This window comes from Hyposmocoma kahamanoa, unplaced genomic scaffold (assembly GCF_003589595.1).
Source record: "Hyposmocoma kahamanoa isolate Upper Pololo Valley unplaced genomic scaffold, ASM358959v1 93, whole genome shotgun sequence".
Lineage (NCBI taxonomy): Eukaryota > Metazoa > Arthropoda > Insecta > Lepidoptera > Cosmopterigidae > Hyposmocoma > Hyposmocoma kahamanoa.
Genome location: NW_020654810.1, coordinates 11512013 through 11525854, shown reverse-complemented (window position 1 = coordinate 11525854; position 13842 = coordinate 11512013). Strand labels below are relative to the sequence as shown.

At 39.8% G+C, this 13842-nt stretch overlaps 1 protein-coding gene across 6 annotated transcripts in view; it reads left to right on the top strand.

Annotated features, from left to right (window-relative positions):
• LOC113237650 (ecdysone receptor) overlaps positions 1 to 9944 on the top strand; it is a 278190-nt gene extending 268246 nt beyond the window's left edge. For 3 of the 6 annotated variants that reach the window (XM_026474261.1, XM_026474262.1, XM_026474259.1), the window contains 6 exons: positions 5942 to 6112; positions 6851 to 7143; positions 7350 to 7529; positions 8196 to 8354; positions 8974 to 9196; positions 9382 to 9944. In XM_026474261.1, the coding sequence (XP_026330046.1) occupies positions 5942 to 6112; positions 6851 to 7143; positions 7350 to 7529; positions 8196 to 8354; positions 8974 to 9196; positions 9382 to 9674 (1319 nt within the window). In that variant the 3' untranslated portion in view covers positions 9675 to 9944. The remainder of the gene's footprint in view (positions 1 to 5941; positions 6113 to 6850; positions 7144 to 7349; positions 7530 to 8195; positions 8355 to 8973; positions 9197 to 9381) is intronic. The other 3 variants (XM_026474260.1, XM_026474264.1, XM_026474263.1) reach the window with 3 other exon arrangements.
• The last annotated feature ends 3898 nt before the right edge of the window (positions 9945 to 13842 follow it).

Below are 13842 nucleotides of genomic sequence, written 5' to 3'. Positions count from 1 at the left end.
TCGGTCGGATGTCGTTTTGAGAGTTTTTGCTCGTTACCGAGCTGGTCACGGCGCAGAGGCCCTGCTGGTGTGACCAGTTTGTTCATTATTTATGTTTATATTGTGCCAAGATGGAATAAGCACGAGCCCCATTAAATCTGCGTCTCTATTCTCCCCCATTGTTCTGTTTGTTCAACATTCCTACTTGTTCCAACGTGGTCACTACTTTTTTTTGTAATGATCCGGTTTTTCTTAGTCAGAATATCTTTTCAATCGATGTATATGTTTTAGCTGCAGTAGAGCTCGTTGTGAAAGAGTTCGTCCAGTGAAGAACTGCCACCTTACCTATTTATGCCGCCCAGCAGTAATGTTAGCATTACTACCATCCGGTTCTGGAGGGTAAGGGTGCTGCTGAAATTACAGGCACATGGGACTTGTCAACTTATGTCTCAGGGTGACAGGTGCAGTGGCAGTGCCCGTCCGATTTTTGCGATTTAAAGCTCCGATTGGCACTGCAACTGTTTTGGACAGGCGTGTAGCTTACCATCAGGCACACACGACTCGTTCGTCCCGTCACTCGATATTATAAAAAAATGAAAAATAAAACAAATAAATAAAAGCAATAAGTATGTGAACTTGAAATATTTTCTGATAATCGTCGCACCTACGTTTTGATTTAATCACAGTGACTGCACGGCGTCGAAACAGTGGAAAACAAAGGCGTTCTTTGTCGGCCGATAAGCGTTTCGTCGTTGGCTTATCTGTCTGATACCCGGTCGCCGACCTCAGTCCCGGACGCGACATATTAAACTACAAACATGAAACAAAACTGAATTTCAATAAACCACAACTATGCTTTAACGTCTCCTAATATATTGCCTCCTTTCTCGCAAGAAATTGTTCATTAATCAATCCAACAAACGGAATAGAAAAGACATTCTTGGAACACTTTCATTTATTAAATAGACATTATTAAAGCGTGGGACCGAGAAATTTGCAGCTATAACTTTATATGTGACATCGAAATATGACAGACAACTCATTCAGCTAAAATACAATAAGGCGGTATTACTCAATTGAGTCGCGGCAGAGTTGCTGCTTTAGCTACATTTCCTCGTCGGCGACCTACTTTGCGACTATATCGGATTTTCCCCGTTGATTCAGCTCTTTACAGAATCGGTGTTATTGACCTAGATCTTGTTATGTTAGGTTACGTTATAAAACAAGTAAACGTGAAATGAAATTTTGTACGTAATCTGCATTTGTTTTGTTTCTCGTTTTTCAAATAATTTTAATAAGTTATCCATATTGCATAATAGTATTATGTCTGTTTTCGCGAATGCAATCGCATTGGTCGACCTAGTGTCTCGGTAAGCATTAATTGCCTTATTTGAGGAACAAAGAGTCATCGACCGACTTAGTTGTGGTCCGTTCTTAATTGGCCCTTTATAACCGCTGGGCAGATGATTACGGGCTGACGTCATCTAAAATGCGCCTTGGCCTACATTTGGCTCTATATTTTACAGAATGAGGTTAATAAATAAAATAACGTTATCCTTGTTTTCGTTTACGTGTCTCAAGCATTTTTGAAGAGTGTTTTGGGTGCATTTACGTTTAAATATTACGTAATGTAAAGACGAAATGTACTTACATTATCGGAGAAATATGGATATGTTTTTATTGTGTTGTTTATAATCAAGAATTGTTTGTTTTCAATAAATTTACCTTTTGCCGACTGTACAAATTCTAAATAGTCGGTGGTGGACTACAGACTCGCCATCAAAGCGTTTAAATATGCATTACAGACGCCATAGAGCATTTTTTCTAATTATATCTCCCTCCCTTTTCTATTTACTTACTCATTCTATGTTTACTCGAAAAGGCGCGCCAGAGCGTGGGTGCAAGCTACGGTTAACTAAATTGGGGAACTGACAGAGACACAAAATGTGGTTTACCTATTAAAAGCGATGGGAAAGAGAGGGCTGACATAAAGCAGCACTCTGTCAATAAATGGAACAATCCCCCACAGGGTTTGGATATCCATTACACAAGATACCTCGACCATTACGTCCCCGTACACACCGCCCGATGCGTACGTGATAACTGAACACCACTTTCTAATATACGAGTGTGGTGCCTGGTAACAAAACTTGTCAAGTTTAGTGGTCCGTTGACAATATTTTAGTGAGATTATTCAATTATTTAACAGCCTAATGAAACTAAACAAACCATTCCAAATTTTCGCTTAGAAGAACTATACGTCAATAAAATAACATTTTCTTATTACTATGGATGATGAAGAGGAAATCTGTCTAACCGATTCAGTCGCTGAAAACGTTAGGCGTGGTTTGTATGGGAAACATAGATATAATAGATTGTTTTCGGCACATGCTAGCCCGGATGTGTGGCCCTCTAACGTCCTCCGCCGGATATAAACACTTCCACGTGCGTCCGCTGAGTTTGGATCCCTTATCATCACTTTCCTCTTCAAACACAGTTCTTATGAGTTTTTTTTGTAACATGACAAAATACAGCAGTTATCACAAGTACCTACTAGTTGATATTCTTAAATAATTCTTTATTCTCTTTTAAAACCATGTGACATTTGATAGTTATCATTTTTTTTTCGAATCAAGACTACTGTTATACTTAGTAGGCGTTAGGCCGAGTTTTCCACTACGACGTATGACGTGAAAACGACGATTTTCACCGCATTGCGATTTCTATTTCATGGAGAAACCGATCGCTCTAGTTGCGCCGGCTCCGGCCCACATCTCTTGCTAGAAAGTATTGTAGAAAGTAACATCGTGATCCGATCTCCGCCCAGTCGATGCATCGATCACGTGTATGCCGCTTTTTATGCACTCTTTTTCTACGAGCAGTGCACAGACCGTATCGTACTAACAAATGCGCGTGGTCGTGGAAAACTGCTCGATTTTAACGACTTTTCTTTTTGCTCGTCGGTTCAAACAAAACCGACTCGCGTCAGCGAATATATTTTGTAATGGCACTGCAGTTTACTACACGCTAGCATACACGTTCGCCATTAAACATTATAACACAAGTTAACTTATTACCATATTCCAAGATCGTTTTCCTTAAACCCTGATTAATGTGATGTCATGGTGCTACACCTTAAGCGGCTTGGGTACTTTCGCCGCCCCCAAATTTCAATTACGTGTGCCTAGTGTGGGCTTGTGCAATACCTACTTTTGGGCGACTTTCACTTGCGCTTACGCGGCTCGCCTGCGAAATGATTACGCGGCTGTTGCTGAGGTCACAGTGAAAGTTTTTGTGTATTGTTTAATCGACTCTATATACCTACTTGCCTGCACGGGTGTTGCTTTGATTTTTACTCAAAGATTATTTTACATAGATTTTACCTAGAGCTCAAAATACAATTCTAAATGCGATTTCTCGTGCACATTTTAGTGATTTGTGTCCTCTGTAGAGTCGTGTTTGGTTCCTGTCTTTTTAGCAGTTAGCTTAATATTCCAGCGTCTTGAAAAGAATTATACTTTGCAAAAAAAGTGAAGTCGCGTGAGAGGAAAAACGAGTTTATTATTAGTTGGTAGAACTGCGAGCTTGCTTCGAGTTCTGATGCTATCATAAATAATGTGGCTGCGCGGTGAGCGTGGCGAGAGGGGGAAGAGGGGCTGCGCAAGAGTCAAGGCCGCACGCTGCCCCCGGTCGACGACGCTCGCGCTCGCGCCTGCGCCCCACTTGTTGCTCTCCGCGTCAAGGCTCTCTCTCACGCAACCGACAATGGCCGAAGCTTGTCGAGGCGCCACGAACTAGACCTTCCACAGCGCGAGCACAACACACTGAACAGCTGAGACGTAATAACACACTGACTCGGTCATCCGTGCATTCAACTTTTGATTAGCGCTTTCTTTTTCATGGGCAATGATTTGATAAGTGGCAGTAATAGTGGACGGTGACCAAGACAGATAGGTGTTTCACGGAAAGCTATATCATAATCAAATTTCTCTTACCAACCCATTAAACAAATTTATTGATAATGTACCATATTTAGTCATTACAATAATAGACACATTTATAGCTATGCTTATAAGCATGATAACATAAATCTAATATTACAACAATTACCTATAACTTTTTATTACTTTACTACAGGATAATTACTTTTATCTAATTTCTTTTAAATTATACTGTTTTTGGACAAACAAACAATACTTAATTAAATAATAACTAATAATTAATAGCTGCAAGCCCCGTAACAAAAATAGAATCATTATTTTAATAATTTTCTCCAATTATTTTATACATTTCATTGATTTATAAGCCCACCATTATTAAATAACAGATGAAATAATATAAAGTTATATTTGTATATGCCACAGTGTAAAATCTTTGATAACCGTTTTCGGTGGCAACGCCCCGCCGCCGCCGTCGATAAAAGCTGTGTTGAAACTCGACCTCAGCCGTTTAGGCGCTGAGAAGTGCTAGTATTGAGCAAACGACCATGATTTACTTAAATGAACTTTAACATTATAATATGTCAGTTTTGTAGGTAATATAGACAAATGTGAAGGTGACGATCACGTCTCAGCGCCGTGCGCAGGTCAGTGTAGAAGAAAAGATGTCGCATTTTATATTTATCAAGCAGTAAGGCGTTCCATTCAGCTGCAAATAGCATTGCTGATAAAACAACGCACTTGACCTCTTTATTGAGGCATTTTATAGAGTTTACATTTATACACGCGTTCACGAATCTGCTTCTGTATTTTAATACAAACTATAATGATAATAATATAAAGAACTCAATCCGTAAAAGAAAACAAGGCCGCCGGCTCGCTGGACGCTATTTCTGATAATTGAGATCACCAGAATAGCTAATAGTGCGAGATGAATCAAAAGGAATATATTTAAATGACAGAAAGAAGAGCGGGTTTAATATTTTTGTGAAAGATGGGGTCCTCTTACGATGGACGGATGAATGGTGATGGCGAGACGGCATCTGAGTTGGCTCTGATCCCACGTGGAACTAGTTTTTTGGCAGCAGCTATTTCGGAAGGTTGCGCAACGCAGGTGCTCGCCGCGCCCGCCGGCCACCGACCCGTGCCGACGACTAATGTACAAAATAAAATGTAAATAAAATTAATGACAAGAGTGGCTTAAATGAACCCTCCTCTTGCTCGCTAATACTTTTAGATCCCTTCACACCGTCTAGCTTTATTTGTCGTTCATTTGTTTGCTGTTATAAAAAATGCTTTTAGTTTTGGTATAGGTATCATTTTAAAAGAAAATATTTAACTTCAAAGAATTTAACGTGAAATATTTTTAAGCCTAGCTAAGAGACAACCAATTCCTATCTAACGAGTCATAAAACTCCCCGCTACTCTCCTTGCTTTTTATGGAATCCCGACTGGGTTATTGACGATTGCCGATTACATTTCCATCGCACATCGCGCAACAACCTCCCCATACGCATCGAATACCAAAACCAACATTGTCTCATCAGTATGCGGACGAGCGCACTAGCACCTTTGTTTGTACAGGAAACGTTCAAGCTACTGCCGAAAATCACTTACGCGTAGTCGAAAACATCTCTTCGTCATAACAGCTTCGTACTGAATGTAAAAACATAAAATAAACGATCTTAACTCGTCTGCCGACTCGACAAATGGTTCATGAAATGTATGCAAATTTTATAGCGTCCGATTTTAGACGTTCTCGTTACCCGGCGGGCGCCGGTGGGCCACCGGACTCGCAAGCTCATTTACTGCGCAGTTGCTTTTATCTAAAAGTAATGTTTTTTTTTTAACTTTGTCCCTGCAACTGGACATGGAGTTTTTAGACTATTATATACTTCGAGGAGTTTCTCTGTTGTGCTGTTATAGACGTAACTTGTTTCATAAGCGATTTAAAGAAAACTTCGTTTGTTTGAAGACATGTTATGTAAGTTCACAATTTCACGTTCTTGTGTTATTTGCTTCAGGTCGAGAAGAATTATCACCAGCTTCGAGTGTGAATGGCTGCAGTACAGATGGCGACGCGCGGCGGCAGAAAAAGGGTCCAGTTCCGCGTCAGCAGGAGGAGCTATGCCTCGTTTGTGGCGACAGAGCTTCTGGGTACCACTACAACGCGCTCACATGTGAAGGTTGCAAAGGTTTGTTTCGATCACATATTTAACATTTAAATTCCTTTGTTTTTCTTTCTCCTCATCTTCAGATACTGTAGTTATGTAAAATCCTTTTCATCACCAAGACTAGACGTGTAAAAGTTATGATGCAACTGTAGAAAAGACAGTCAGTGTGACCGTAATCAGCTAATTTAAGTCACTCATGAACGTATGATTGTGCCTGCCATCGCAGGCAGTTGGTGGACGATAGACAGTCCTCGCTCGTCGCCCACGAGCGAACTAATTCAGCGTTGAATTGGCGCATTGTGCCCTTTCGCGACTCATACGATCTCCGCCTGCATTTGTAACCGACTACACGAGACATAACGTCACAATGAGTGTCTACTCCACGTCTGCTCGAGCCCTATCGGACAACAAACCGACAACCTTCATCCATACGTACACTAACAATAACCACACGTCACTCTCCCCATATATTATTGAATATTACCTTATTCTAGCCATATTCAACTTGTAACTTGTTCGTCAAAATTACACCGAACCTGTGTTGTTTGTATCGTAGAACAGGTATCGACAGCTGTGCCTATAGCTAGCTGTCAATGACCGTCGCCTTTCAGGCAACCGTCACACCTACACTATCTTATCGGTCGAATTCATTTTCACGAACTCTGCTTATTCTGACTTTTGTTTTTATCTATGTCTATCCGAGATAACATAAAAGTCACTAAATGAATGTTATTAAAGTGATATGTAATTTTTTTACAGGTTTCTTCAGGCGGAGTGTGACTAAGAATGCAGTGTACATATGCAAATTCGGACACGCATGCGAAATGGACATGTACATGAGGAGGAAATGTCAAGAATGCCGGTTAAAGAAATGCTTGGCTGTGGGCATGAGGCCCGAGTGCGTAGTCCCAGAAACCCAGTGTGCGATAAAGAGGAAAGAGAAGAAAGCCCAGAGAGAAAAAGACAAGCTACCAGTCAGCACGACGACAGTAGATGACCACATGCCGCCCATAATGCAATGCGATCCCCCGCCCCCAGAAGCTGCCAGGATTGTAAGTAGTTTAATGCTTCTACTTCTAAGCACTCAACTACTTGTTTCAATATCATATATTTTTTTTGGATTGATATTTATTGTTGTTAAAACATACACAACATTTTTCTTAAGTCAACTAACTATTCTCGACTGCTTAATAAAATCAGTGACCGAATGATGAAGTATCTGTAATAAGATATTAATTGTACGGTTTCGTACGTCAAGCTCGAATGTTTGCAGCACGAAGTGGTCCCGCGGTTCCTCTCGGATAAGCTAATGGAACAGAATCGGCAGAAGAACATCCCTCCGCTCACCACCAACCAGCAGTTCCTGATCGCGAGACTCGTTTGGTACCAAGACGGATACGAGCAGCCCTCCGAGGAGGACCTTAAAAGGGTTACGCAGGTATATGATTTTAACCCATTACTTACTTACTGTAAATAAACTTATTAAGATAATTGTGTCAAGTGAATGATAGCTGTATTATAGGGACAAGACAAGTTATGTCTATATTTATGCAGACAGTGATAGCCGCCTATTTAAGATTCGATACAACCTCAAATGACTTTGGTTGAATCCGCATACCATTGACAGTGTTGTATCAATGGCTTTGAAAAAAAAAAAGAATGTCGTTTGTAAAAAAATTATTCTGAAATAAAGACAGTGTTCCTGCCGCTCGACCTAACTAAAATGTACCGTATTAGGACGGAACAAAATTTTAATTCGGGCTGAGGTAGTTTCGACTCTTAGGAGATCACGGCTTGATTCCTACCAAAAGGTTTGCTCGACTGTCTTTTTAAATTATGTGCAATTTATTTCACGAACTGTCGAAACGGAACATCTTGATGAAACCTACACGTCGGAGACGGGATGCATTTTGAATTTATGACAATAAAACAAGATCTCACTCACCCAATAAGATTTTGCAACTACGAGTAGTTATCAAAGCTCATGTAAATCTTTACTCAATGCGATTAAATGCGATAAACATTTTTAACTCCCAAATTAAAAACAATCTTTATATAAATTGTACTTTTCATTATCTAGATAACTTGTATGTGACCGTTTCAGACTTGGCAACAGGATGATAATATTGACGAGCAGACAGACATGCCATTCCGTCAAATTACCGAGATGACCATCCTCACAGTACAGCTCATCGTGGAATTCGCCAAGGGTCTGCCTGGCTTCTCCAAGATCTCGCAGCCTGATCAAATAACACTGCTTAAGGTGATAATTCTTTTTTTTGCTGACCTGTTAAGTTACTTACGTTTTTGCAAGCAGTTGATCACAAGTTAACGTGATGTTAAGTATCATTGTCGTCGTGGATGGATTATACTTGTCTAGAAGGTATTAGTTATCGGAGAACATAACGTACACGGAAAATTCTACTCTTTAGCTGTCCGCGTCAAGAAGGTAGCAAAGAGTTTCGTGCATGGTAGATCTTTAACGTAAATGAAAATCTCCATGTCTGGACATTTTTTTGTACATCTGAAACGCGCCGACGACGCGCGAATGTATCGCGCATTTTGATAAAATATAGTTTTTAAATTTTAGTTTTGTTCGTTAATTTCAATTAGTCTTTTGAAATGAAGCAACTACATGAAATTCTAAGTGTAAACTCCAGTGGAGTATATAAGCTTCTTGCTTGCAATGCGATGTTAGCACGCGTTTGATTCGATTCACTACAGTGCGTCGCGTATACGCGCAGATGACGCGCGTTTCCGGCGCCGTAAACAAGCCGCATGTTAAGGCTCATACAGCTTTCTCTCGGTTTTAAATTTGCTTTTACTTCCTATCATTTTCAAGGAAAAGTTTTTGTTACAATTTCCCTTATCGCACTTTTCAGGCGTGCTCAAGTGAAGTAATGATGCTGCGAGTGTCTCGGCGGTATGACGTACAAACGGACAGTGTGCTGTTCGCAAACAATCAGGCATACACCCGCGACAACTACCGCAAGGCGGGCATGGATTATGTCATCGAAGACTTGCTGCACTTCTGCCGCTGCATGCACTCTTTGACCATGGACAACGTTCAGTATGCACTAGTAACTGCTATTGTTATATTTTCAGGTACATATTTATTTACATACACACTTAATTAGGTAATACAATATTGAAATGTTGAACTATATTCGGGTATTATACGCTTGTAGATAATTTTTCAGTAGAAGATTATTTATACAGAAATTTCACTGTACAACCAATCTCTCGGAAGGTTAAGGTTTATTTGAATGAATTATCTTTTTTGATTCCAGATCGGCCCGGCCTCGAACAACCAAAGCTAGTCGAAGAGATCCAGAAATATTACCTGAACACGTTGAGAACATACATCGTGAACCAGAACAGTGGCTCCCCGCGATGCCCCATCATCTATGGCAAGGTCCTCTCAATCCTGGCTGAGCTGCGCACCCTTGGCATGCAGAACTCCAACATGTGCATTTCGCTAAAGCTGAAGAACAGGAAGCTGCCGCCGTTCCTCGAGGAGATCTGGGACGTGGCGGATGTGGCGTCGGGGAATGCACCCGTCAGGGAGCAAGCGCAGCTCTAGCCCTTGCGTAGCGAGCACAACCCCGCCGCCCGCGGCTAGCCACCGGCCCGCGCCGCGCCCAAGGAGAGAACGCTCATAGACTGGCTAGTTTTAGTGAAGTGCACGGACACTGCGTCGGACGTGATGAACGTATTTATAATGTGCAAATTTTAACACATAAGGGAGTACGGCTGTACTCATACGTATTCGGTGACCGACGACGATGATGTGCGAGAGATTAGTGAATATATGTGTTGTTGAATGTTTGGAGAATATATTTAGTGTTGATCGTTACCGGCCCGGCGCCGACCGAAACGACCTCCCTCGTTTTAGTCGGCGCTGACGCGAGCTGGCTTTATTTCGTTTACGACTGGATATTGGGTTGGTCACTCGGATACGACTGTATAATAAAATAAGACTTCTATAAGTACACCTCCTAAATTACACATACGTACATACACTATGAGAGTTATAAAAGAAAAAAATAATATATGAAGAGATGTTTCTATTGGGTGAAAATATGATAGTTATGTTTATTTACCGAAATTAACGAAACGTTGAATTAACCTTTTCGATTTCTATTGTGATGAGTAGGTCGCCGCAGAAGCCGCGATCGTCGCCGATTGTAGCTTCGCGCGATTTACGTTGTTTACATATATGTAGTTTATGTCAGACTGTTATCGTATTTTGTCGATTTTAGTTCAGATTCATGTTCCATTGTCCTGTGCCCGCGTCGCTCTACAAACGAATATAATTATAATTTATTATTGCTGTGATTACATTTTATAGCACTTTGAATTATCTTTCTTAGGCTGAGATAAGTGTGTCTTATTAACAATTAGAAAAATAAATTGTACTGTTGACAGTAGCTTTCATAAAAGCATTAACTTCGTCTTAAAAGGAGTACTCCTTTTAGTGATTGATTACACACCGATACTTGTATGTAATACAGAACGCCACGGCATTGGGCTAATGAAGCACCTGATGATATTCCTGTACATGCTGCAAGTATAATAAAAACCTCACATGAAGAGAGTCCATATAAATATCAGTGTGAACAAATAATAGGTATCTTATACAGTAATTTAAACTAGAGGCAGATTTGGCTGAATGTCCCAGTGATATCAGTTGGAATAAAAACTGTGTACTCATTGCGTGCATGTGCTATGGCAGCTGTTATGTAGATGAGAAATTAGTAGCGTAGAACCCATAAACCGTTGCTTCCAAACTAGAATGTTTATTTATTTGATAAATACTTAAGTTTTTATATAATAAAACTTTAGATGTTACATTCCTTTCACGATTATTATTTAAAAGTACAAAAGGCAGCTAATTTACCAGTATTCAGGTACGAAAATTGATGTAACTCTATTTGGCCGAGCTTACTCTATGGGAACAATATTTGGTGTAGGAGACGACTTCGTTTCGTCGATAGTCTGCATGCGCGCAATCGTCCACTGACGCCAGATCTGCCTCGACCTCATACCGTAAGACTAAAACAAAGTACACGCGTACGACTACTATGGTTAATAATATATCACAGTAAGTAAACTACCGATACAAAACTCTAAATCAATATACGAAATGCCTTATTTCGCGTTACCTGTATTGCGTACCTACATTGTTGATGAGTGGAATATCATAGTATATAGAAGCTAAAATTAATCGATCTCAATTACCCATAAGCGTTGTTAATCATTAAGCGTGTTTTCCGTTCGTCGCTGGCCATTCTTACCCCTTGGCAGCTCTTCGACGCTATACACCTGTTGTAGTGTCCGTCTCGAAGCCTTGATGCCGGTCGCGCATCGTTAGCTAACTTTAAGAACACCAATTATCGCCTCATTCGTTCATAATCTGTGTAACATTGTCATTCGCCGACACTCACATCCATACAATATGCAATTAAGAACTAAATATAAGGCGTCTGTTTGGTGCGTGTTGAATGTGTCTTCTTTACATGCCATTATGTGTGGTGTAATTTACATAATACGTATGGTTGGAGTTTTGGAAATGCATTTCTTAATATATACGTATAATCGGCGTGAGACGATCGGGCTTGCACCGCGGAGCGCGCGCTAGTCCGCTTTACATCTTTCGATTTATATAATTTTACGGTAGTGATAGGTGATTCTAAAATAGTTAATGAAGCACAAAACGTCACTGGAGTGTCTTAAGTGTCTCTGCTCTATTAGGGGCGTATCGGAATAAACACACTGCCATTAATAACGTATATACACGGTGCGGTCTTGTATGTGCGAGTTCATAGCAGGTTTCTATTGATATTTCATTTACGATCTGTAGTGTTAGTCATGAACTGTCATGACATATTAACTTTACGCTATGATACTTATGCCTTATAACTGAGATGTGATCGTAAGCAAGCTACCACGAAAACGTTCGATATCATCAGTGTGCTTACGGTCCACATCTAAGTTTTGTGACAAATGTAACTGCCATTCGATAAGTAATTGTTATACATCATTCGACGCTTAGAAATCATAATTAATAGCTTAATAGTTTCGGCTTCCGTCGGTGCACAGCCAGTCGTATTTGATACATATTATTCAATTTCGAAATTGTAATAGATTTATTAAGTATTGTAATGAATAATCATGAGAAAGTAATAATAATGAGATACATACCCTAATATAATTTGTGTCTTTAGCTGATAATGAAACATTAGTATGATAATGAGTTTATATCGCTTGTTGAGATGATAATGTGAAAGAGACGGCACACTTAGCACCGGGAAGGTCGGAATGTGACGAAAGATGGTTCTGTAGAAGCAGGAAAGCACGGGAGATGAGCTGTTGCGACCTACATATAGCCCTTGTTCATGCCTTTGCCCTTCATTTACGTACGAATCAAAGCACTGAGTATTGTAGTGACCAAACGTGACACGTCCAGTCAACTAACGATGGACTCTGCCGGGAAGTGACACTTCCTCTCTGTCCAGTAAAACTTGTACATAAGTACCTTAGATTCTATTGTCATATGTTTGACATATGTTTAATTTTATTCATCTAAGAAAGTACAGATGGCTGTTGTTATTTTTATATTATTTGGGTAGAAGTATATTTTTTGTAAATGACCTCTGTATTTATCTTTTGTAAGCCATAGGGACTTAGAATAGTGTACGAGCTACGAACATTGTGATTGCTAATTTCTTTAAATTTGTATTTACTGAAATATTTTTGTTCAGCGTATATATTGTTCGTTTCGACAGATTTTCTTAATAATTTTGTTACTTCAGAGTGCAATATGTACAAATATTTACATATAAATGTACAGTCAATTTTTAGTTTTAATGTGTCAACGCAATATCTTTCGCTATGTTATTCATTCGTTGAATGTACACTGAAAGGCATAATAACGATATCACAAGTGAACTGCGCTCGCGCCGACGACGGCGCACCGCTGCATTCACTCTCACTATTGTGTTTTCTAATACTTAAGTGATTAATTTTAAATAGAAGGACTAGGTGATCTTTGTATTTAAATTTGCTAATTTTTTTGTAGCAGACTAGATTTGTTTACTTGAATAAGAGGAATAATGTACATTTTGAATTGATTTAAAAGTGATTTAGTTGTTATTTAGTAACGAATTTTCATATTAGGTGTAACTGGCAGCCTCGTGGACTGCTCGCGAGTCCTCTAAAACCAGTATGATCTGTGCAATGTCGATAGTGTCACGAATGTCTGCTGTTTGCATACTCGAGTACTGCACCGCTGCCGCAGCCGCAGCAGCAACCGCGGCTGCAGCCGAGGTGCAGCACAAAAGCAAAGTTTCTTTAACACTGTACTGTAGTGCCACGTCAAACGACATGGAAAGCTGGCATTACGCCCCAAGGCCCATTCCGTGTTTACCCAAACACATTATGTATATTATTATTTCTTAAAGCTATCATCACTCCACAGTGACTGTTATTTCCTCCGTATACTTTGCCTTAGTGTCTCCTCTGTTCTTATTAACAGCAGTGGTGAAGCGAATTAGATATAGGGAACAGACATGACGATATGTTAAAATTTTAGAGAGTCAACTTTTATAAAAGATAATAACTACAAAACAAACCAAGAAAAGGTGTGTACAAAATGAGGAAATTTGTATGAAATATTGTTATGCGAATAAACTTACACCTCAAGATAAAATAAAGATAATCTTGTCTTTTATTTCCTTTCTTTTATTATT